General features: G+C 32.5%; 1 protein-coding gene across 1 annotated transcript; it reads left to right on the top strand.

The window, feature by feature from the left end:
* Positions 1-396: 396 nt before the first annotated feature.
* Positions 397-27,779, top strand: FBXO8 (F-box protein 8). Its single transcript, XM_009240468.4, has 5 exons — positions 397-733; positions 4,005-4,131; positions 22,634-22,752; positions 24,666-24,862; positions 26,839-27,779. The coding sequence occupies exons 1-5, from the start codon at positions 405-407 to the stop codon at positions 27,024-27,026; spliced, it is 960 nt and encodes a 319-aa protein (XP_009238743.1). The 5' UTR covers positions 397-404; the 3' UTR covers positions 27,027-27,779.

Raw genomic sequence — 27,779 nt, 5'->3', positions numbered from 1 at the left:
CTGGAGGCCTTTAACTGAAGTCTGTGCTCTGATCAGAGCTGTATTTAATACTGGCCCATAAGTCCACATAATTATAATTTGTAAGAGTATTAAGGACATCGGTAACTTTTAAATCTTACCACGTGAAAAATGATTATGTCACATATGGACTTTAAAAGTAGTTAGCAAACTGGGATAAAGGTGATGATTGAACCAAGTAATTCTGAAACTTTGTCTATCAAAATTTGCACTTATAATTTTCCAGCTATTCTTAGTAATATACTTCTGGTTTTAGTAGGTTTTAATGAGAAGTTTTAATTCTGATAAATGAATGCTTCATGTCAGATTTGTTATACCACTGGGAAAAATGGGTTACTTTTAAAATGTCACCCTTATTACATTCTGGTTTTTTCCCAGGCTTGCAGATGGGTCAAGGGTTGTGGAGAGTGGTCAGAAACCAGCAGCTACAACAAGAAGGCTACAGTGAGCAGGGCTACCTCACCAGAGAGCAGAGCAGGAGAATGGCTGCGAGCAACATTTCTAACACCAATCATCGTAAACAAGTCCAAGGAGGCATTGACATATATCATCTTTTGAAGGCAAGGAAATCAAAAGAACAGGAAGGATTCATTAATTTGGAAATGTTGCCTCCTGAGCTAAGTTTTACCATCTTGTCCTACCTGAATGCAACTGACCTTTGCTTGGCTTCATGTGTTTGGCAGGACCTTGCGAATGATGAACTTCTCTGGCAAGGGTAAGTTAAACCCACCAATGTTGAATTCAGGTATCTCTAAACATAATCATACTTAAATGTTCTTTTTATAATGTATATTACAAAATATTTTCTTTAAACTTGGGCTTGTACTTTGAGATGCTTTTTATTAAAACCTGGAAAAATAGACAGTTAGCATCACAGTCAAATTTGATCTTGTGAAAAGGAGGACAATAGAAAACAGAATAATAACTTTACAGTTAGAAGAGAGGTTACCCATCAGGCTGTCAGTTGATTATAAATCAGAAACTCTCACTTTATTCTAAAAATACTGCAAAGTTGTGGAGTGAGAATTTCTTTTCTTTTTTTTTTTTTCAAGGCATTAATTTTATTAAATTAGTAACTTAATTTACTAAAATTATTTATTAAATTAATAACTTAATTTAATAATATTAATGGTTCCTGCTTCATCAAGGATATTCTTAGGTAAAATTGACTTTTTTGTTTGGTTATCTGAGAGTTCACAATGGTAAAAATACAATAACTGTTGGTATAATTTGGTGCCACCACATGATTTAGGATAAGGTTTCAGCAGTATCTCTCATCATCAGTACTTTTGAATCTTCTTCTTTTTTTTCTTATTATTATTATACTTTAGGTTTTATGGTACATGTGAGATTTCTAATTTAAAAGTTGGAGTGTTCACATGCTGTGTAGTTTCTGCTTCCCATAGGTATCCCATCTGAAGAACAGGCAGACTTCGAAATCAATGAATAGTCCTCAAATGTTACTGTTTTTAATTTTCTTCATATAGAGCCTTACATTTTTACTCAATTCTATATTTTTTCAAAGGTGCTTGTTAGAATAAAATTTAACTGGTGAAAATTTTATCTGTTTTTTTTTTTCTAACCAGCATGTCAATGAAGTAGGCAAATATTAGAAAGCAAGGGGACAAATAGTTGTTTTTATTTACTTGCTGAACTTAAAGTAGATTATATAAATTTCCACATTGTACTAGTTTGAATTAAACCACAAATCTAAGAACATTTGCTGGAATAGAATCTGTTTTATTGAACCTAAGTTACTCCTTAAATAGCATCATATACTTTAACAAAAAGTATAGGTACATGATTTTTTGGCCTAAAAATATTACCAAACATGGAATCATTGGATCTCAGACCTTCTAGCATCCTTTACCAAAGTTTATTTGTCTTATTATCTTGAAATAGGTCTTTATAAAAATATAGAATATAACTAGAAACAAATATCTTTTTAAGACTTCATATAATTTCAAACTAGAAATCTAATTGAGAGACTTAATAAATTACAAACTTTAGTCAAAATATATTTTCAGTAATGACATTCCTAAGTTAGGCTTTCTGATGTCACACAGTTCTAGTACAAGTTATATAGGTCATTTCTCAACCTCTAAATAGATAAAAATCATCAATATCATATCTTGTTATTCTTTTATTCATTTGACATAGTGAAAGTACTATGTGAGAGGAAATTCTATTAATGAGGAGTCTTTAAAATAAATAAGTTATTAATTTTTTAATCACGTGAATAGAAGAGGAAATGAAAGTACTTTTAAACTGGCTCATTCTTTATAATCTCTTTTCTACATTTTAGTATTCCTTACTAACTTAATTTCTGTTTATTTATTTGAACTTTTTTTAAAAGTTTAATTTCTAGTCTTACCTGAAGTCAACCAGAATGTACTCTTCATTTGGGGTTTAAATCTGAATTTTTCATTTGTGAAAGAAATATTTGCCATAATTATGCCTATTTTTATAATACTTGGATTTTTTCCTTAATAATAAATTACTTCTATTTGAAATTAAAGGCTGGCTTAGTTTTAATTTCAACTTTGGATGTATTGAATACTCATTGATGTTGTGAAGTTCTCTGGTTTTCACAAAGCTTAGTAATACAACTCTAGTTTTGAGTTTTATTGGGAGTAGATTAATAAGACTGAAAAAATATTGATAATATTCTAAACAATTTTTTATACTTACAGTTTTGAGTCAGTGATTTCATTTGGTGGGTAAAAATAATGCAGCAGTATAAATCAACTACTAAGAGGGTAGTCTCATGTTAAATTAGATATTTTACCCCCTTGTCCTCACAATTTTTGATGTTATATGCTCAGACAGTAACTTTTTCTTGTTGCTCTGCACTTTGTGTGTTTATTAAAAGAAGGAAATCTGAGGCAGAAATTAATAATGAATAAAATAAAGTAAACAGTTTCGTTTGTCTCAACAAGTAGCAGGTGTTTTTGAATACACAACAAATCAGACAATTTTGAGACAAAGACTCATCACAATTGTATCAGAATATAATTTCAGTATTCTCTGTTTCTCTAGAATAATGCATTTATATTTAAGGCTTTTTGGTAGATATCCAGAATTTCCAGGCACTATAATAAGATAAAACGTTAACTTTCAAATAACCAGTAGCTATTGCCTCTGTGAAGAGTTAGAAACTATCCCAATCTGCAGTGTGTTTTGAGATATGAACTGTTAGTATTTTAGGTTTTATAGAATTTCTAAACAATCATATATCGCTCTGATAGTAAAGAACCAGTGTTTTTGAAGCAGTATCTTAAAAACAGCTATGTTTAACATCACAGCTTGATGAATGTATTCAAGTTGTGGCATTACAAACAATTTCTATATTTAATTTGTCTGTTGTAACATGTATTATTTGAAAAACAAAAGTTGTTTCCCTGCCCAGCATTCTTTTCCTCTCATTTAGTTTTATTTCACAATAGAGCACATAGGTTAGTTAATAAACCCTATTTAGATTCTTGGTTAATAATTGCAAGCTGTGGATTACTCATTGGGTTGAAATCCTGCATTTGTACATATTAGCCATATGATCTTGGGCAACTGTTTTGTCTCTGTGTTTCTTATCTGTATCACCAACGTCATAGGATTGTTGTGAAGATTAGGCAGGCTAATCCAATTAAAATACTTAAAATAGAGTCTGACATCTAGTAAGTACTCAGTAAATGTTAGCTATTATTACTATTATTATGAATAGTTTATGTTTAACTTCAGATAGTACTCATGAATATTAATCTTTATAACTCACATTTATTAGATGCTGTCAAAATTGCTAAATTTAAAGCATCTGTCATACTCTAGTAAACAAATAGAAAACAATTACAAACCTAAAAATTTTAAACTTTAGAACTATAAAATTCAATCTTATATCATTTCGTGTTACTATTTTTGCATGTATATGCATATTTAACTTACGAAATTAAATGTAGTAATGTTTTCTTGTCTCATTTTCTCTGATTTTACAGGTTGTGCAAATCCACTTGGGGTCACTGTTCCATATACAATAAGAACCCACCTTTAGGATTTTCTTTTAGAAAATTGTATATGCAGCTGGATGAAGGCAGCCTCACCTTTAATGCCAACCCAGATGAGGTTAGTGAAGAACTTGAATATTTGTATCCAGTGACCTTTATTACTATCTTGCTGCAGCTTTCCAATATCATAAGCTAGCAGGGAAAATAAAGTCATTGAACAAGCTTTTTTAATCACTGAGAAAACCAATATTTTAAACTATTGCTATGTGACATAGTCATTTTTCTTCGCCTTACCATGTCACGTTCTAACCTTTCTACCTGTTCACTTTATGTAGCAGCATCCATGATATATATTCAGTCCTCTACTGACCTGATTACAATATTAGTACATTATAAGTAGAGAGCACAAAAATTTGATAATAAGAACACAGAGTGTGTTCATCAGATTTTATCTGTAGCAGTTTCTTTCTGTTTATTGTTTTTCCTTAGTAGTGATGTTACTTTTATCAAAGATAATCATTGAGGACATTGTTCTATTTTCTGACAAATCAAAACGTTGTCTTCAAATAATGCCTTTAACAATATAATTCCATGTTGACATAGGAACTATTTATAGATTGTTATAATATTGAAGAATTTTGTATTAATTATTTAATTCTTTCTTAACATAACATGTAAGCATGATCAACATGTGAAAACAACTTTTTCACTGATTTTTTTTTCTCTATTCTTATTTTACTATGTCATGGAAAAGTTCAGATTTTCAGAAATGTTTAAATACTTACAGATTTATTCTTAGAAATCTAAGTGAAAATTATACAGCACTCAGAACTACTACTTTTGGGTCCATTATTTTTTGTGGAAAAATTTAATCTGCAGCATTATTTTAATTTACCTAATTTTCAAAACCAACTTTTTTTCATTTGTTGTCGAGGTATTAATGACAGTTCAAATCATGCAGCCAAGTATTTTCTAAAGTTATCTTAACTTTTGTTATAATTAGGGAAATGTTTCTCCTATGTAAATAAAATATTTGAGTCTTAAACAAAAATACCAATTTTATACGTATGCATATAATAATACCAATAATATCTTTTTCTAGTCAATTGATTTTTACTTATATATGGTTTATTTTTTGTTAAATTTTTATGGTACATAAATTTAAAATAAAATAAAATGCCATTGCAAAGGTTTACTGATACACTTCTTACCAGTTAAGTCATATCTCCAGAAATATAACAAGGTATATATATTGTAAAGCCAGGTATAATATTTAAATTCAGATATTTCTTTTCTTTCATCACTATTTAAAGAGGTATTACTGTCAATGAATAGCAAACTGATACCTTAATGAAATTAGAATGATTTATAAGAAGTTCAAATTACACATTTACCAATATAATATTGCTTTTTAGAATCAAATGATCATTCTTCAGAAAGGCAAATAAATGGATAAACTATTTATCATAAATTTAAATGTTGTTATTGTCCCTTTATTGCACATTTTTTCTAATGCCTTTTATTATAAAATATACTTGTTTTCACCTTGTTTTTGGTCAAATCCCAGTTATCGTCCATGTAAACATATGGCAACATAAGTATGTCACTTTTTTTATCCTGTACTGTGGCATACCTGCTCTTACAAGAGATTCTGCTGCACTTACATATTCAAATAATGGCACAGTTATAGAGACTTTATTATTCTCTATATTCTTTATTTAGACTTAAACATTATTTGTTGCTAATTAAAACAGTTCATATGATGAACTTTATAATAAAATATATATTTTTCAGGCCAGGCATAGTGGCTCACGCCTGTAATCCCAGCACTCCAGGAGTCTGAGGCAGGCGGATCACTTGAGCCCGAGAATTTGAGACCAGCCTGGACAACATAGGGAGGTCCTGTCTCCACAAAAAATTAAAAAAAAATTAGCTACGCATTGTGGTGCATTCTTGTGGTCCCAGCTACTCCGGAGGCTGAGGTAGGAGGATCACTTGAGCCCCAGAGGTCAAGGGTGCAGTAAGTTGTGAGAGTGAGACCCTGTTTCAATGATAATAATCATAATCATAATAAAGATATGTAGCCCCAGAGGTCAAGAGTGCAATAAGCTGTGAGAGTGAGACCCTGTCTCAGTGATCTGAATAATAGTCATAATAAAGATATGTATTTTGCATCAGTCTGTTGAGGTAATTGAATGATGATTGCTGGAGTAAAACTGAGGCAGAATGGTACAGTGCTGTACTGTACAGTACGTAAGAATCAGGAGAGGCAGCTGTTTTAAGCCCCAGTCTTATTATGCCCATTGAATCAAGGCATGCTGGCTCCTATCATGAATTATTCTGATGTTGAATAAAACTGTCATCTTCAATTCATATCACTTTCAAAAGTTACATTATAAGAGAAATGTAACCTGGTAAGTACTAAGTTGTAGATTGTTACAGTCAGAAAAGTTGGATGTAATTGCTGATATTGATTATGGTAAGTAGTCTTTCCTTGCTAAAGGAATGCCAATTTTTAAACAAATTATAAAGCAATCATTTTTACACAAAGATGAAAATACACATGGGTCCTCATATACTAAAATATTATATGTATAGGTTTAAATATCTAATTTGGAAAAGCTAGACATATAAATAGATTTTCATCTTTGCAGCTACCAATATCAAACTATACAGTTCTTGTTAGTACCTCCTCTAGGGTGTTTGGAGAGGGGGCAGAGAAAAGAGCTCAAATTCAAGTTCTTTTTATATCTGACATAATTTTTTAAAATTATAAGTCAAATGTTTGTTAAGAGAGGGGATTCAAGTTATTAATTAAAATAAGATTTTTAGATCTTCAGATTTTACTTATCTATCCTACCTTCCATTGTTATTGAGAGTTGGCTGTATTTTCTTTTTTTTTTTTTAACTCCCTGGCCTGATTTAAAGATACTCTGGCACATTGCAGAAGCACTGAATTTATCATTCTAAAAGGGCCATATAGTACTCCCAAGAGGCATAGAGCTGAGCCACTCAATGTGTCTTGAGGTTCCAAAATTCTGATTCTATGCTTTTATGAACATGTGATTTAGCAGATGTTACCTAATAGCCAAAGAAAATGCTATCTTTACCAGAATGCACTTAGGAAATATATAGGAAGAAAAAGACATTGCAATACACTTAATAAGGTCAGAGAAATGAGGGGAAGTAGTTTAGTGACTATATTCTGTACTTTCTTTCATTGACTAACATAAATAATGTTAACTTGGCTAATTGTTTACCAAGTCAAGTATTCAAAATTGAAATCATGTTAGTGAAAGATCTATCCTAATAAATGTTCTTATATAGCACTTATCTGTATGAGTCATACTTTAGCCAGACTTTAGAATGACTCTTGCCAAGTTTTTTGAGTGCTCAAAATTAGGCAGTACTTTTTGGAGACTGTATTTTGTTTTCTTTTTCCCCACTCACTGGAGCACTGTCATCAGATATATTATTTTGGGTTCATTTAACTCTGAGCAGTAAATTAGTTTTGATAATATGTTTAAATATGTGATGCTTTTTGCAAATACCTGAGATAAGATGTATATAATTGCTTAGTATTGTAAAAAGTCTACTTTTTCATAATTTCCAGTATTGTACTTAACATTTTGATAGCAAGCATCATTAAAATATTATAAAAATAAGAATACTTACAGCCACAGGGAACAAGATTCTCCAAAGGACACCGTTCATGTCACGGATATGGGTAACCAAGCTCCACAGCAGCTGCTGGCAGTGGCTCATGGGGTGGGGGAGAACATCTGCACAGTTTGTGGTACGATAATCTGGCACGCTGTTGTACTATGCATGACATTGTGATCTCAGCTGTATGTAACGTCTTGATCTTGTGCATGAGCTTGTGTACTTTGTGGCAGGTGGCCACATTCTAGTAAAGGAATGTGCTGAAAACCATCTATTTACATTGTTGTATTTTCCCTGCATGTACAAGTTGTGTGTGTCAATTTTATTCCACTAGCAGTAGTATAATGAAGTAATTTTATTTAACAACCAGTAAACTATATTACTTGTGCTCCAATGTATATTAAAACACTTTCTTGACGTAGTTATTTTTAAATTTAGGATCTGAAAAATTGGTAGTGAACATGGTTTAACTTTAATATAGGCTTATTTTTGTTTGTGTAATTGTGTTTTTAAACAGTTTTTTGTTTTAAATATCCTCATTGGGGTCAGATAACAAAAGTTTTTTTTTTAATGACTATGTAAGCACATTTTTCTGGTATTTATACAGAAATATCCACATGTGTATAATTTTATACATTTTACTAAATAATCTATTATAAAAATATTTTAAATTTGATCTATCCACATGTTTGAGGTAGAAATGAATATGCAACTTATTTTCAAGATAACATGTTATTTTTGTTATTGGACCAGCTAAAGTATAAACAGGAAATTTGTAGTTCTCCATTATAGAAAGCATTTCAGGAATTTATATTCAGTTCTTAAAAATAGTATCTCAGATATATGTTAATGACTTTTTGCTCCAGTATTCAACAACAAAATCGTCATTACCATTACTTCATAGTGTAGCAACAGTGGTGAAAAATAACTTTAACTTCTATTCCTAGGGAATGAAAACCCTCATGGGCATTATTAGAATGTACTGATAAACATTTCCCAAGTGCATTCCTTGGGAATACACAGTTGAAAAGGAATTCTTAAGTCTAATTTGAACGTGATAGATTATGATTAGTTGGCTTATTTACAGCCTAAGTTTTCAAAGCCGTTAATACTTTGATGTACATCATGACTGTCTAACAAGGGAGAGATTATATGCAATATATATCTAATTTTGTTTGACGTGGTGTTCTTTTTTGGGGGGAGGAAGGTAAAAACATTCCAGGGAATATATTTTGAGATAACCTAGTATAGATTATCTGTAATCTTACTGTGTGTAAATAAATATTTTAGAGTGGTTGAAATACCCTGTTCACTTGCGGTTATCTGATGTAATCTTCTCTCTTATCAAAGTCTGTGGGTCTGTAATTGTTTTCTTTCCTTTGGTCTGATAGTACTTACTACAAAACAAACAAACAAACCCTGAGAGTTGAATTGAGTCTTGACAGACTGAGAGATTCTTCCATTTTATATTTTGATTACCATCTGATTTGGAAAGGGAAGTGTTACTTTGGACAATAAGGGTAAGGCAATAAACCTGAAAGCAATATTGAATTCAAATAACTGCCTGTACATATTGATAAATGTATCTGTGTCAAATAATTTGTAACTAATAGACCATTCATCATTATTTACTTGGTGTCTCATTCTCTGTACTAACTCTTTTAAATCTTAGTACCTCCTGCAACACAGAAGTATTCCTAATGAAGGCTGACAGGCCACTAAGATACTTTTTACTTTGGAAAATATACTACCTTTTGAGGTTTTATCCTTAGTTCTATATGTCTAGAAATTTGGCTTTATCTTTCTACTGAAAGTGAATCTCTCAGGAATAAACTTCTAGGTAGTAGAATGTGAACCAAGTTGACAGTAAGACACACATACTTCAACAATGCCAGATAGCATAAAGAAAGAGAAAGATAAACTCGAAATTCTAATTCTTGGCTGTGATATAAACTAAGATCTAGCTAGGAAGAATTGAGTTCTCAGCACCCTTCGTTATGCTGCTCGACTCAGCATGTTCCACATTTTATGACTGGCTTCTTGCGTTACCCACTTCTCCCTGTGTGTATCAGCTAATATGTTTTTGGCTGCAAGGAACAGAGAACCTAAACTGTGACTTAAACCCTTTACATTTGTTTACTTCAAAAGAGTCCTGGATGCAGGTATCCCAGTTATTTTAGTGAGATGATGATCTCTTGATGGACCTGAGTGTGTTGACTTTCACCCTCTCTTGATAGCAAGATGCTACCACAACTCAAAATATCACTTGCCCCATAATAGTGTCCCCAGTACAAAGAAAGAGAGGCAGAAAAAGAAGCTTTCTCCTCATATTCCTTATACTTATTAGGGAGAAAAATCTTTTTGAGAAGCCTTTGGCGTACTTCTACTCATTTCTTATAGAACATAATTGAATCACACGAGCACCCCTAGAGCACTAGAGAATAGAATAGAAAGATTACATGATTGGCTTAGACTTATGATTCAACAACTGCAGCTAGGATGCTAGAAGAAACGAAAAACAGGGAAATGGCCTTTGTTAAGGCATCCAAGCATCTGGAATGCCATTTTAACTAGTGATGCACTTAAAACATGTGTGATTCAGCCTTCCTTATTTCTGGTCTCTGCTGGGTTAGAGGCCTTAGTATCCAAAGGAGGAACATTGGCACCTGTGGCACAACAATTTGATTGGTAGCTGACCCTACCTTCTTGCCAGTTTAGGTCTTCCTGCTACTAAGCAAACATATCAAAATTTTAAAAGGGAGGAAGAGGGGATAGGAGGGGAGGTAGTTATGCTGTGATTGAAGTGGTTAAGCCTGATAACCAGAGGGAAATAGTACTACACAATGTGGCAAAAGAAAAGGATATAGGTGGAACTCAAGAGATGTCTTGGGGTTCCTTCTAGTGGTACTATATCCTATGATAAAAGTAATTTTTTAAAAATCACACTGGGCCTACATGGCCAAGGCTTATAACTCACCATTTAGACTCCTCACTAGGGAAAGCACCTCTACCAGTTGTGTGGCTGGCTCATTCCTAGGGTCCAGAGTTGAATATGGATTCTTTATTCCAAGCTCCATTCACCTTGGAGGATGCTTTTATGGCATCCGTGTAATCTATCTCTTGACTCCTGAGGTTGGAATATATGTGTATAGAGAAAGATTTTTTAGATTTTTTATTTTTCTTGAGACAGAGGCTCACTCTTGCCCAGGCTGGAGTGCAGTGGTGCGATCTTGGCTCACTGCAATCTCTGCCTCCCGGGCTCAGGTGATTCTTGTGCCTCAGCCTCTGGAGTAGCTGGGATTACAGGTGCATGCCACCACACCCGGCTAATATTTTTTTTAGTAGAGACAGGTTTGCCTCAAGTGACCCACCTGCCTCGGCCTCCCAAAGTGCTGGAATTACAGGAATGAGTCATCATACCTAGCCTATTTTTTAGGTTTTAAAAAGAGACACAAAGAAGTAGTATTGTCTGTCTGTGTGTGTGTGTGTGTGTGCATGCATTCACACGCACAAGTACATGTGTCATGTACACCTCTAGGCATTGGTATGTGAGAATATAATGGCATGACCACGTGCAGCCATGTGGTAGCCATGAGGGGTATTAGTAACCCTACCAAGAATAGCAGACTGGAAAGAAAGAATTGGGTCTGTGATGCTATCTGTGAGCCTAACAACCTGGAGGCATATTAGTTTGGAACTTCTTGTTATACAAGGTAATTTTATTTTTGAAGTAAATGTATCCCTTTTATTTTGAACTGGGTCTCCTGTTGTTTATAACCAAAAACATCTTGATGTATTATTGCTATTATTATTATCCAAACTCAGGAGTTGGAGATGTAATCCTCAATGCAAATTTTTAAAAATAAACATTGCTAACTGGGTACAGTGGCTCACACCTGTAATCCTAGCAATTTGGGAGACCAAGGCGGGTGGATCACTTGAGCTCAGGAGTTTGAGACCAGCCCAGGCAACATGGTAAAACCCTGTCTCTACAAAAAATACAGAAATTAACCGGGTATGATAGCATGTGTCTGAAGTCGCAGCTACTTAGGAGGCTGAGGTGGGAGGATCACTTGAGTCCAGGAAGTTGAGGCTTCAGTGAGCCGTGATCATGCCACTGCACTCTAGCCTGAGTGACAAAGCAAGACCCTGTTTCATAAACAAACATTGCTAATTCTCAGTAGCAGATCAATTTATATCCAAATTTGCTGAAGGGAATTTAATCAGGGCAAAAGAAGCTAGATGACAGAGGAGTCCCTCACCAAATATGGCTTAACTAGCTTTCCCCTCTATAAGAACTGTTTACCCATAGGAGCTAAAATGCTGGAGTTTATGGCAAGCCCCTTCCCCTTGATCAGCATTAGAGTCAAAGTGAAAAATTATGCCTCTCAGACACTAAATAGCCTCTTCCTCTGTGTAGACAAGTTAATACCTTTAAACGACTAGCTACAATTAGTCAAATGGTGCTAAACTGGAAGTCATTTTCTTTTTTTGAGAGTAATGTGGTATGTGTGGATATGCGTGTGTGTATGTATGTATGTATCTCTTTTTAATCTGATCCATCAGGTGATTTTATGGTTAAGAAGGCAGCTTTACCCTTTGCCTTTTAGGACAACTTTAGTTTACACCTTACCCTAACCATACTCTATCCCAGCCACCCTCCTTTTCCCTTTTCTCCAAGAGTCACTCCAACATGTGGTGTAGAATCAGTTCCCAGAGGAGGTTTGTGTACTCAGAATAAACCTTTTAGAAACTTGAAAGAAAGACAAATTTCTGAGACCCTCTTCTAATCTTTATCTGGTTGAAAAAGAGATTCAGGCCCTAGAATATTCCATAGTTTTTTCATCAGTCAAACCACCTGATGGATTTTGCTCTTGTTTTATTCAGTGTGCTATGGAAACTACTAATTTGCTGTATCATTGAGTGTGAATTGTCTAGGGTGAAAACTGAAAATAGTGGAAAATGTTTTCATCCTAGGACACATTTTTAAATTTTTAATATTAAAATATGATATGCTATAATGAACAATTTTTTCTTTGAATTTTACTTTTGTTAGCAATTTAAGTAATTGTAACTAGAGACTTTACAGTGGTACATTGAGCTTTTAAAGTACATTTTAATGAAAAATCTGTTTGCTTTTTATTTTCTCATCATACACTACCTGACCCCCTTAATACCTCCCAAATATTTTTCCTTATCCATTGTGATCACAGTTTCAGTGAAACTTGATATTATTTCTAGATTTAAGTTCTCAGCTTTAATGTCCAAGGTGTTTGCCTCTACATGTCTTTCATCAATTTAGCAATTGTTACCAGTGTCACAGTAGATGTCACTTCAAAATATGAGTACTGTATCAGAAATCCAAAGGATAATATTTCCTCAATTCTTGGATGTCCTCAATTGTAAGACATCCATCAACTTACTTACAGCTTTTCAAATATGGGAGTATGAAGGAAACACTACCTTAAATGCATTTTTTAAAACCAGCTAACTGTAGTGTACATTTATCCATAAAACTATATAACATTTTCTTCTTTTATATCATAAAGTTTTTAGAGAGATGCCTTCTTTATAACAAAATTCCTAAGATTTCTGTAAATCTCTTTTGGTTATTAGCAGTTAAATATAGTATCAAAGTGATATGCTACTTTGGATTATTTGGATTGGTGACTCTGACCTTTGAGAATGTATAACTTGAGGTATTTCAAAGTGTGCTGGGGTTTTATCTGCCCTTAATATTTGATGCAGCTTATACATTTTTTGGAAGGGGGTGGTTTTTGTATTTTTCCCTTGGTTGAATTATATAATCCTCAGAAGTTTACAGCATCTCTTGAAAGTCAGCTGGAAGCTTTGTACACGTAGATTCAAACATTCATTCAACAAATATTTATTAAGTATCTCTACCACTTACAATTTATGTAATGTTGACTCTGAGCAAGTTATTTAACCTCTGTGCTTCCGTTTCCCCATCTGTAAAATGGGGATAGTAATAATACTTATAACAGTGTTCTTGTGAAGATTAAATGAAATAAGACATGTTAAACATGCCTCTAAGTGTTCACCAAACTGTTAACTCTATGTTTATACTAAAGGTACAACTACAACAACTTAAAATACCAAGAACCAGGCACTGTTCTAGGCCTTGGGGTTCTTCCTCTTCTTGAACTTTTGGATTCTAGTAGATAACTATATGACACCTGACGAATGGCCCTTCATGAAGTATGTATTGGTCACATCAATATCTCCTAGCTTTAAATGATACCCTTTAATTGTATTTTCTGACATGTATATGCAATCTTTTGCATATACAGTAACATTTTGTTTCAGTGGTGCTGCTGAGTTTAATCTTTTTGACATTTAAGCAATAATTAGGGGTCCAGAGTTATGTTAAAATTAAAATATGTGTCTTGGCTACAATGTTGGCGGGATGAACAGATACTTACGTTACATGATTAAGTATATACATGTGCTAGCAGTGAAACTACCATGTAAATCCCAACTTGCTTGTCTACTAGTAGACTTTTTAAAAAAATGTTGTTTACTTTAAAACTGTTTCAGAGCTGTTAAAATATATTTATAAATGTACATATTAAGATCTAGGTAATATGATAAAACTAGTATTTACGGGTTAGTCATTTAAACAGTTGTATATATGCACATTGCAAATCCAGTATTTGTATGTGATTCTTATAAAGCAAGAATTCTAAATTAGCTAGCATCATTGTTAAATGTGTCACTTTCTCATTAGTTTCAGTTATTAATCATAACCTAATAGAGATTTATCTCCATATTTTGATTAGAATGCTTTCTTTTTCTAATATAGAGACAGGTTAGAGATAGAGGGGGCTTTTCCAAGAAGCATGACTCAGCTAGCAGCAACTTTTTTGATAATAATTACAATAATGATTGTTACATTTAATTGATAGTAGTAATTTATTATTTAGGAAATACTTTCTTAGCTATCATATTGATCCATCCCAGTCACTAATGTGGTTCTTTTGGGGGATATTAGAATTCACAGATGTGGTTCTTTTTCTGTTTGAGGCTATTAGAACTAATTAATAGGGGCTTTTAATTATTTAAAACTTTAGAAAATTAGGGTCATGTTATTTTGTTTGCCATTGCTTTTTCTCTCTTGAAAAATAAGCAGGAAGACCTGTCCTATACCTCCTCTGTGTTTTCCCTGGACTCCATTGGAGGGAATTTTTATTTTTATTTAGATTTTCCTTAAACCATCACTCTTTTATGTGAGATTTTCTGTTGACATCTTCTAACTGCAGATAATTTCAGGTGTATATATCTCTGTCCTTAGCAGTTCCTCAGCATTCTGCTCTTTAATATGTTGAAAAGTCTTCCATAAATCATTCTAGCTGAAATCCTTGCCAATTCAAACAATGTTTATACATAACCTGGTTTAATATTATATGAAAGGTAAATGTAAAATTAAAACTCTTCATTATCCTCCAGACAAAATATGGTATTATGTTTCATAACTAACTGAGAAAACTGGCTACAGGATACTGGCACTCTCTCTTCACAGCTGTTAGTTCTCCCACTTCAGTGTGGACAGTGTGTGCTCTCTGTTCTTGCTCTGGAAGAAAGGAGACTGAAATCTGCTATTTAGACTTAAAACTGACATCAAAACTATCTTTACATTTCTTTCCCGGTTTTCATTGCCCCCTTTCCTCTTAGTTCTGGGTAACACAGAGTCTTCTGGTGAATAGCCTAGTTATGGGTTCCTCAGTGAGAGGAAAACTTAGTACTCTTATAATCTTTCTATCTAGGACAACTTTTAAAATCTGGGCATAGATTTTACTTTAGTCTTTGAATCTAGTGAATGTATTAGGAATAACTATTGTAATATTTATAGGCAGCTTAATAAAAGCAATGTGTGACATTTCTGTTATGTATGTGCTCAAGGTCAGCGTTAAACATAGAAGGTCATGGAAAATTACAGAAAGCAGAAAACATTACAAAATTTAGTGGGTAGAAAGAAATGAAATGTCAGGATAAAAACATAGACACCTGGTCTTAAACATACTAATTAAGAAATCTTCTGCACTTATTTCACTGCAGCCAAAAAGCAAGGTGTTGATTTTTTATTTGCATAATAAATATCCTCAGATAAATTATTCTCAATTATTCACATTCTGTGGGGCCCACCCTCCCTTAACTGTAGAGCACATGTTCTCTGATTAAATAGGGAGAATGAGAACTTCTGGACTGATAAAAATTAATAGACTTTACATTTACCTTAGCAATTCTTCAAACACTGTAGAAAAGAAGAAATAGTATCAGAGTAGTCATCTTAACCATTGCTGCTGCTATTTGCAAACAAAACAATGGGGATGTTCCCATTTGACCTGCAGATGTGTCAATTATTTTTTACTATTAATAACGTATATTGTGTCACTTAGTTTTTACATTATCTTCAGTCTGAAAATGTTACATTTCAGTTTAAGTTTCATTGTGGTCAAATGTATACTTGAAAAATAATATATTCAGTTAATTTCACTGTGGTTAAAATGTATACTTGAAAAATAATATATTGGTTATCATGTTGAAAGAAAGTTAGAAATCTAGATTGAGCTATATTGTTCAAGTATTACTATTTTTAAAGTCTTCAAAATGTTTTTTTTTAAACAAAATTAAATGCAGTATCCAGTTGGCTTTCTACTATATAATGATCTAAGGACAGTTTGATTACCTGAAAAGTAGTGGCCATTGTACTAGATTTTACATTGTATACAAGGACAAAATTGAACAAAACTTGCTAAATTAAATTTTTTTCTAAATTTCTTTACTAAGTTGTTCTTTAGGAAAAAAATTAAGGGTACTCCCTAGTATGTGACAGTTTTGTTTTATTAGTGACACCAATAAAACAAAACAAAACATCGTGTAACTTTTATTGATACCAACTGTTACACAATGTGTGTGCCAGGTGTCTGTGCCAGTAGACAGTACTTTCAGTACCAATAGCCAGTACTTTTTCATTTGGCTTTGCATGTCTAATTTTCTAGAATTCACTCTGTTCCCAAATATATATTTACTGATTCTGAACATATGTATGGTAGATTTTGCTTAACCTTAACAAGAGATGGGCTGAATTCACATTAACTTCACCTAGATTCTCACTGCTGCTTGGCACTCCTTTAGTTTATTCCTAGTGAATTCCCAGTCATATCCAGTCATATCCTGCATCGTTGTTGATAGAAATCTTCACCACTTTGCCCAAGAATCCAAATCAGCCCTGTCTTTTCCAATGCTCCCCAGATAGACCTCTCTAAGAAAGAAACCAACATGTTCTTTGTTTTCTGCTTTTCACTTTCTTACTGTAGCTGTCTCTGAGCCAGTGCTACTGTGCTGTCCCCCAGGATAATCATTATAAACTCCAGCAGTATTTTCAGACCTTTCCCCTGCTCTCTTTTTATCGGCTTTGGTGCCCCTGCAGCAAAATCTCCCGCCCGTCAGTCTTTTCCTGTCTGCATTGACCTCTCTTTTTGTCTTCTAACATGAGTAGGTCATAATTATCTCGAAAAAAAATTCTTTCTCTTTTTTCCCTTTAATTTTGCCATTTTTTCCTCCTTTGTACTAATACATTTTTCAAGTGAGTGGACAATACTCAGTTTCCTTACCTTGAGCTCATTCTTTTGTTTTCTTCTTGGATTTCAGCCTCTGCTACAGTGTGGAAAGAGACCTCTTGAAAGTCACTTCTTTCCTCCCAGTCACCAAACTCAGTGCCCTCTTCCTATTCTAGTATCCTTCAGCTATTTGAAAGAAAAAGAAAACTAGCTGTGTTCGTTTTGCTATGCACTTAGCCCACTAAGATTTTTACCGTTTAGGAAACTGAGGCTCAGGAAGATTGTGTAGATTGTTTATGTTCATATCATCATTAAGTTGCAGAACCATGACTTGGTCCCTGTCCTAAAAATGATGCTCTTTCCATCATACTGCATAATTGCACTAGACACCCTGTTCTTTAACTCGAAGGCTCTTGGCCTCTGGAACATTATTCTATCCTTCTCTTCATTACTCTCTTACTGATCCTTCTTATCCAAGATCCTGAATCTATATCTTCAACCCTCACTTTTAAAATATATCCTATTACATTACCAACTGCCTACTATGCCTTTCTAGTTATATCTGTCATCACCTAAAATTCAACATTTCTAAAAGCTAACTCATCACTGTTTTCTTCAAATCAACACCCTCTTTGACTTTTTTTTGACCTGTCCATCATTTTTCTGTCAGTCATTTCCCTCTTCGTCTAAGCCAGAACCATCAGCTGTCTTTCACTTTTCACTGTCACATGGCTTGATAGCCAGCATATTTATCAAGTTATTTTCATATATGAAACATATTTCTAGTGCTTTTTCATATGTTCAAAGCTGGACAGTTGTACAGCCTGCTATCTATTTATTTTTATTTTTTAAGTGAGTGCTCCGCTGAGTAGCCCACTATCTAATTTTTCTTTCGTTATTTATCTTTATATTGCTGCCGAATTCACATTGTAGCATTGTAACCCATTGCTTCATCAGGTTTAAAAGCCTTCGGAGGCTTCCAGTTAGATTTAGGATAGAGAATAAACTTCTTACCCTAAAATTCAGCACTATTTCTGTCACTGTCATAGTCTGGTTGTAGACTTACTCTCCAACCCAAAATATTTCCCCTTCCTTCCTAAAAATAGTCTTTAAAAATTATATATTACTTTTGCTCATATAATACAGTATTAACTGAAACATTCTTCTCCAGTGTTCCCTTCATTCAGAGCTGTCTAAACCCCTTACATTCCTTGTCTAAACCCCTTACAATACTTCAGTCTAATCTCTAGCAGGAAACCTTATCCAAATGTCCTATCCCATAGTGACTTTTCCTTTCATTGAACTCTGAAACACTTACTTTTCATAAGCATTCATTTAGGTTTTCTTCTACTGCCATGTACTATTGATGTACCTTGGCACATGTGTGTATTCTAGATGTTTATGTATGTGTCTCATTGCCACAGATAAACTTTAAATTTTCTTAGGGCAAAACTCTGTGTTACACTACTCAGTGTCTATCACTGAATACCTTGCATGTCACACCTTGTGTTTAATATATTTCAAAAATAAAATGTGGACAATTTTAATGTATTGCTTCATGTTTTAAAAAATATTTTAAAGCCGATGCATATATGTAAATATGCACAGATATACATATATCTATTTTACAAGCTAGTCTTATAGGTATTCATCTTTCTATCTAAATGTAAAGTGAATTGGATACTTTTTTTAAAAAAATCAAATGACTAGGAAATTTATAATTAGTAGCATGAACATTATTTACCAGTTTATTTTCCCAAGAAATGTGAGGCCTAATATCTATTTTAATAAGAGGAATTTTATTTACCCCACTGTAACTATCCTTTAAAACTATTTTTTAAAAATATATTTTGGCCAGTAGTTTCCTTTCACCTGACAAGAGCTGATCTCTATGCTTGGAGATAACTGAGATTAATCATGATGGTTTCAGCCCATGATAGTACTGACACCATCATGATTCATCTCAGAGTTATCTGACAAAACTGTCTTAGAATTCTCCCCACATGCAAATAAAAAGGAACTACATTATGACTGCAACAATTTAGATAATTCTAAAAGTTGAACAGGGTTGCAAATGGGAGTTAAAATGTGTATAGATTAAATGGTCAAATTTAAGTAGTTCTGAGTTTGAAGCTTAATCTTATTTTGAAAATGTAAAAACAACAACAACAACAAAATTGAATCAAGCAAAGACAAATGATTGGTCTTTGAACAGCTCAACTGAAGTTACAAGCATTCCCTTCATTATGTGGTACTAATCTGTCTGCCTATGTGTCTGCCTAGATTTCCTGACTTTACATCTATACTCATCTAGGATAGGGATTTGTAACCTGCAGTCCTTAGATGGAACTCAATTTCTGTTTTAAAAAATGTGTATGTGCATTATTCTGGGAAGAAGTTCTGTGACTTTCCTAGTACTCAAAAGGGTCCATAGCCCCCCAAAAGAGCTTAATATCTTCACTACAACCACACACATCTTTTCCTTTTTCCTTGTGACACAGCCTTTTAGATATCCTAAAGTCTTAATCTTTCTTCTTTCCTAAGTGTATCTTCTTCTCTGGCCTAATACTCCTACATCCCTCAGCTCTTTCTTACATAACATGACTTCTACAGCCTTCAACGATCTCACCAGGTCTTGATGTCCTTTATCCAGATAAGGCCTAATTTGTCAGTATGCCTTATAAAATGTGACACCCAAAATTGGAAACTTTTATAGTCAATTATGTAGACTATACTGACCTACAACCTTCCTTCTTTAGAATACTATATATATATGTATCTAGACTAATGATTTCCTTTGCATGTGAAACACTGCACAGATGTCCATGCACATACACACTGCTCAGAGTTCTAGTCCTGACTAATCACTGATATGCTATGTGGTCTAGGAGTTTCTCTGTACTATTCTTCTAAAATTTTATTTTTAAAAACGTTTATACCACTTACTAAACAAATATATAGTTATTCAACAGACCTCATGCTGTGGTATTTTTTTGTATTTAATTGTAGTTTGGTGCGAAAGTGATTGCGGTTTTTTGACATTACTTTTAATGGCAAAAACCGCAATCACTTTCGCACCAACCTAATATATAAGAAGATAAGAATTTGGATGACTTACAGCTTGCTTATTGGAGACAGTTATAATCTGTTCTCATGTCTTTTTGTATTTGTTATTCCTTTACCATTCACTTTGGTAGCCCTTCTAAAGTAACCTTCCTCTCCAAAGGAATCCCAAGCTTGAAGCTGATGCCTCTTTTCCTCATAAAACCAGTAGAGTTGGCTTATTTCAAACTGTGTTCCCAGTTTTCAGGATTGAATTTAAAATTCTTTGTGCTCATGCCTGTTTCTATGTATTTGATTGATTTGGGAGAACTCAGGTTAGATTAGATATAAAATTCTCAAAATGTGTTTTTTATAAAACAGAATATGGCTAACTGTATTTTTATGATGTTTACATGAGGCAAATACCAGTGTTAATTTATAACTAAGTATCACCAAATGATATTAAAGTGGCATAGATTACGTAACTAGATAATTAGATATCATTAATGTATACTATTAGTAGGTTTGTTTATTTTGCACAATTTTTAAAAAGTAGCTTAGCATTAGTTCTACATCTCAGATACTGATTTAGGTATGAATAAAGAATCTATTAAATAATGCTTAATTGACGTTGTTTTTAAATCATTTCAATTAAAATTAAATACTGGAAATAATTCTAAAATATTGTTATCCTTTTACACTGAGGAATTTTGGAAACAAACCTGACTTTTGCTAAGCAGATTGAGTATACAGTCAACTCTCGATTATTCAAACTAATGGAGGAAAGGATAGAACAAGCATTAATGGTTTTCTAGTTGCTGCCCCCTCAGACAGTTGATGAAAGCCTTATTCCAAAGAAGTATTTTGGCTTTCCATTTTATCATATTACATTTTCTAGCCCTTGTATTCAGGATTTAGTCTGAAATACAGGTTACAACAGAGTTGACAAGAAAGTTTCACATTATCACATTCTTTTCTTCATGTACATTTTTAAAATCAGTGCCTTAGCATTGCTTTTGTATTATTAAAATTCACATGAAAATTTGATCGAATTGCTAGTAGGCTATTATGTTGATGGCTCATAAAGTTAGTTTTATATAAAAAGTCTGATCTTTGAATTACAACTTATAGATAATTATAACCTTTCAAAAGCATTACCTCGTGGTACCTAATTACTTAAAAAAAATTTTTACCATAAAAGTTTTATGAGAAAGTTTTTATCTTGAAAAGGTTTTTATAGATATTCTTCCAACTTTTAAAATTCTTAATGTGTATAATATTTCTGAGTACTATGTAAGTGTTTGTAAAGTGAAGAAATGCCAAAGGAATTTATGTGTGAAAACATTATGTTGTGTGTATATAATACGTCATTTTCTCTGCCAATTAACTGCACATAGTGTGCTAGTATCCAGACATAAGTATTCATGGGAATGCATGTATCTGGATAACCACGAGTTGAAATAAACCCACCTGCCTTTTATTTCAATAACTGCACATTCAAATCCAGCTAAGACATTTATTTGAATGTGACCTCTGTATATGTGAGAGAATACTGTTTTCAGCATTTGATTTTTTTGTTGTTGGTGGTGTTTTGTTGGTGGTGGTTTAAATCTAAAGTAGGTAAAAACTTATGGGTAATGCTTCTCTGGAAAACTTTGCATGCAGAGAAAAGGAAATTCAAAGATAAATTCTATGAAAAACATTGAATTGTTTTGTCTTACTATGTTTTCCCTCAGTGTGTATTGTAGCTAGGTTCTTGTAGAACGTAGCAATGTTTAAAGCCAAAGTAGTACAACCTATACATTGGCTTGGAGTTGGGCTTCCTTTACTTTAAGTTAAATAATTTAATATTTTTCTCCCAGAATAAAATTGCTAGTCTTTCATTTGGAGCATTTTTTTAATCAAGAAGCTATTTCCTTGAAAGGCATACTACAATATATATGTGAGCTTTAAGAAATCATGTTTTCTGTTAGACAGCAGAAGTGTTTGTTAAAAGGCTTGTTTTAACATCTGTATTGTGGTTTCATCTGCAGCCCCCTTCCCCATATTAGGCCATATTTCTGTATAGTTAGTTTTACCTGACATGAGCCAGAAAATTAAATAAGATTTCTTTAACAGTCTTAACTTTGAATTTCCTGCTTTTCATTGCATGTAAACTATCAATCCCAAACAATAGTTTCAGTTCAAGTTCTAGCTTGTATTTTGCATGATAAAGCTACAAAAAGTCTATTAATGCTGGAAAGAATTTATAGCTACTGTTGTGCTATTGCTTAATTGTTAAAATGCATAAATAAAGAGCAATTTTATTTATGTAGACTTGTCTTTCTGCCTTAGGGAGTGAACTACTTTATGTCCAAGGGTATCCTAGATGATTCACCAAAGGAAATAGCAAAGTTTATCTTCTGTACAAGAACACTAAATTGGAAAAAACTGAGAATCTATCTTGATGAAAGGTAAAAATGAAAATTAACTTTTCATCCAAAATGAGTTAAGTAATGTTTTTGATGAGTTAAGTTTTACTTTAAAACTAATACTGCATAGTAATCATCTGGTTGCAAAATTGAATAAAGACAGGGAAGAGATTCCTATATCTCACACATCATTTCTTTTGTGAGCTTTCACTTATTGATGAGGAAGTTACCATTTTAAAAGACAGTAAAAGTCCACATGCACACAAAATGGAAGCCCAACGTCTTTGTAGTAGCAAACCAAAACAAAATATTTTTCAGGAATCTGCAACCCTGATTTTTTAAGAGAAGTAGCCATAATCTAAGTGTTTATAGTGGTAAAAGTTCTCAATTACGAAATTATCCATATAAAAAAACCTAGTACAAAGACAGATTATAGTCATAAACCCCAAATCCTAGGGATATAAGGTATATATATTTGCATGTAGACACTATATAGAAATGTCATGTTCAAGTGTGAAAATTATGAAAATGTAACATTTAGCAGTGTTTTACACAGATGATGGTTAGTACGCTGTTCTGATTTGATAGTTATTCATTTGTACACTTTACTTTTGGTTATTAAAGAACATAAATTTGGGGACAACATTTTGATGCCACGTAACTGAACTACCATTTTTAAAATTATAGTTCTCGTACTAATCTAATGTCTGGCTTAAAAATGTTTACCTTCATTGTAATTCTCAAACTTTTGTATATATCAGTATTTTTCAACAACAATCTGTAAATATTCATTTTATTCCAGAAACTTTGCTAGAGTAGTAGTACATGGATGATTAAGATATAATCCCTGTGTTTGAGAAGTTCAGAGTCCAGCATCCTGGTCATTGAAAGATGTAAAGATGGCATCATTAAGTTTTTTTGTCCTTAAGTGCCAAGTACCTAGGGATAGGCAGGGGTTTTTTTCTTTCTTTTCTTTTTCTTTCTTTCTTCTTTTTTTTTTTTTTTTGTAAATAATTTAGGTTTTGTGGGTCATATGATCTTTGTCACAGCTACTTAAAACTCTGCCATTCTGTGGTGAAAGCAGATATAGACAATACATATACTAGTGTGGATGTGTTCTAATAAGCTGTATTTACAAAAGCAGGCAGCAGGCCAGATTTGGCCCAGTAGCTGTACTTCGCCTGTTCCTGTTATATACAGTTGGTAGAAGTTGAAGATTTGATCATAAAATCATGATTGAGTTCAATAAGAATTGAAGGACATTGTAACAAAGTGTGACTCTATATTGAAATGCTAGTGATTTTTAAAAAAATTATATATACACACACAAATATTTATATTATAGCAAATAAGCTAAATGTATATCAATAGGATTGTTGCATCCATTAGATAGGATACTGTGCAGCCATTAAAAATAAATTAAGTGGATCTAGGTATAAAGATACACAAAGCTGTCTACAATATACTATGTGAAAAAAGCAAAAACAAATTATAAAACAATATATAGCATATGTAGGCATTCTTAAAAGTCTATGTAAATAGTATTTACCTCTGAAGATGTGAATTGGTATAGGTGGAGACTGTCATTACTTTCATAATTTGAAAAATAAACAATTCTATTGCTATTTGGATTTGGCCAAGAGGGCACTTAAAAAGAAATTATTCATTTTAATACTACAGAATTCCTTTTTTCTTCATTTTAGAAGTAAAATTACTAGGTTTTACCTTGTTTCATTTTGTTGTAAACTACCCATGAGAGATTTCAAAGTTAACTTCTTAAATAATCATACTTAGATTTTTTTAATGTTGGGAATTATATATACTTTTATAGGATTAGCTGATCTAGTAATCAGTAATAAGGTATTTTATCCAAAAAATGGAAATTTGTTATTTTTCTTACCATTTTTTTAATGAACAAAAGTTAACTAAAGCTGTGCCTTTTTTTCTTTCTGTAGGAGAGATGTCTTGGATGACCTTGTAACATTGCATAATTTTAGAAATCAGTTCTTGCCAAATGCACTGAGAGAATTTTTTCGTCATATCCATGCCCCTGAAGAGCGTGGAGAGTATCTTGAAACTCTTATAACAAAGTTCTCACATAGATTCTGTGCTTGCAACCCTGATTTAATGCGAGAACTTGGCCTTAGTCCTGGTAAGAATATATATATAAATAGTACATCAGCCGCTGCCCACCTTCAGGTAAAAACAGGGATGTATGAGACTTGTCTCACTGTGGGGAAAATATTCTCAGTAATTACAAATACTTGTTTCACTGTTTGTAGCAGTGACTACTTCATCATTTATGTGAGCTTAGAAAAAACAGTTTGTCATAGCTATGGTGTGCGTGTGTGTGTGTGTATATATACACATAGCTATATATATATAGCCATTTATATTTTTTATATATTACCTACAAATTTATATATAAATATATATATTACAACTTTATACAAATGTCTATGTCTATATACACATATAGACATACACACAGACATATATACACATATAGACATTTGCATATATATAAAGTTGTTATATATGTCCGTCTTATAGGTATATATAGATATTTGTATATATAAATTTATAATATATATTTGTACATATGTATATAGACATTTGTATATATATAAATTTGTAAATATATATTATATACATTTGTATATATGTTTATACATATATACATAGACATAGCTATCATGTGCATGTATGTATATGTGTATATATGTATATATACATAGAATTTTTTAGAATACCTATAATACACATATTACATAGAATACATATAAATAAAATATATATGTAATATAAGCAGTCTTTTTCCTTCCAGATGTTATCTACTATGCTATTCTTTGATTCTACTTTCCATTAAAACAGTATATGTGTGTGTATATATGAGTGTATGTGTGTATATATGCACACAACTATACACACATATATACATACATGTACATATATATTCACACACACACATACTGTTTCAAGAAGAAAGTTAGACTTAGCTACATAAGTTCTTTAAGAAACTATTCTTGTTTGGGTTTTAGATATTTTTACTAGTCTAATTGAAAACTTGAGAAATTATTTTTAAAGCTTTTAATAATCTGCATATTATATAGGGAGCACCATTTTTCACTAAAATTTGTTTTTAATACAACCAGTTTTCATTGTGTGTACTTCTATCTATATGTGTATGTTTGTGTGCATATGATATAGCCTGAATCTCCTACATACTGTTTCAATTGGTATAACTTATCTTTTCATATCAAAAATTTTATTGTGCTTATCTGATTAAGCAGAAATTGCAAAACTGTTCCTGTCATGTGAAATTTGTTGAGCATGCCTTACAAGACATAATGTTCAACTTGGCTTTCTTAAGACTGCAGGATTCCGAAATATTAGCACTATAGTAGTAGAACTATTATGACGTTTGTTACTATTTTAATATTAAACATCAAATATTACCCTAGGCATATATAAAATTTTGTTGCATGGTGCTCAGGTGTAGCAGTCTTTTCCCTAAAGATTTGCTTTCAAAATTAATATATAAGTTCCACAGGCCTTTATAACATCTTAAATGAGAATATTAATAATCTTTTGAGTTATTTACATTTTATTTTCTAGTACCAGATTAATATGTTTTCTCGTCATTAAAGATGCTCTCAAATTAAATTAGGTTTTTGTAAAAGCATTCTATATAAATTTTTTTTTAGAAAGAGGAAATAAATACTGACAGTACAAATGTATTTTGTGGATGTTTGAATAGAAATATCACATTTGAAAGCAAAGATGAAAATAAAGCCAATCCTAAATTTTTTAAATCTAGAATGAATTTTTACTATACACTCCTAAATTGTTCTAAAGTTCTTTTGAAATGAAGGAAATGCATGCTTAATTAGTATTAAGATAGGATGATAACCATCCTGGTTTGCTCGGGACTGAGTTTCCCAGGATGACAGGACTTTCAATACAAAACTGGGAAGAGTCTAGACAAACTGGGATGGATTGGTCACTCTATATTTATGAGCTCATCTTGATATCTTGAAATTATGAACATTTTTGCCTTATGTAATGCCATTGGAATCATATTTTGTAAACCAACTAATAATTTGAACTGTTTCTTTTTCCTTCCAGATGCTGTCTATGTACTGTGCTACTCTTTGATTCTACTTTCCATTGACCTCACTAGCCCTCATGTGAAGAATAAAATGTCAAAAAGAGAATTTATTCGAAATACCCGTCGCGCTGCTCAAAATATTAGTGAAGATTTTGTAGGGCATCTTTATGACAATATCTACCTTATTGGCCATGTGGCTGCATAAAAGCACAATTGCTAGGACTTCAGTTTTTACTTCAGACTAAAGCTACCCAAGGACTTAGCAGATATGGGGGTTACATCAGTGCTGGTCATTGTGGCCTGAGTATACAATCAAGCTTCAGTGTGCAACCTTTTTTTCTTTTGCCATTTTCTATTTTAGTAATTTCCTTGGGGAACTAAATAATTTTGCAGAATTTTTCCTAATTTTGTTTATCATGTTTTGCACAAAGCAGAGCCACTGTCTAACACAGCTGTTAACGAATGATAAACTGACATTATACTCTAAAAGATGGTGTATTTGTGCATTAGATTTGCCTGAAAAACTTTATCCATTTCCATTCTTTATACAAATACCATGTAATGTGTACATATTTAACTAAAGAGATTTATAGTCATAATTATTTTATTGTAAAGATTTTAACTAAAGTTTTTCCTTTTCTCTCAAACTGAGTTCTGAAGTTTATTTGATTCTGATCTGAAACTATTGTCTTCGTAAAAGTTAGATCTGACTTCAGATAGAAACCAATACCAGCTTCCTTTTCCTTTAAACTTTGAAGAATGTTGATTTGTTACTATATTACTATGCAAAACTGGCAGTTATTTTTATAATATAAATTTATAGTTTGATTTTTTATTTTAAAAACTGGGTTAATCAAGTCTCGGTAAGTCCTTTAAACCATTTAGGATTTTTAAAACATCAAAATTTATGATTTACATTCATAGGAATAAAATAAAATATTATTAGAACTCTGGTAAA

Source organism: Pongo abelii, chromosome 3 (genome assembly GCF_028885655.2).
Source record: "Pongo abelii isolate AG06213 chromosome 3, NHGRI_mPonAbe1-v2.0_pri, whole genome shotgun sequence".
Classification (NCBI taxonomy): domain Eukaryota; kingdom Metazoa; phylum Chordata; class Mammalia; order Primates; family Hominidae; genus Pongo; species Pongo abelii.
Note: the sequence above shows the minus strand (reverse complement) of the source record. Positions and strands in the feature narration are given on the sequence as shown.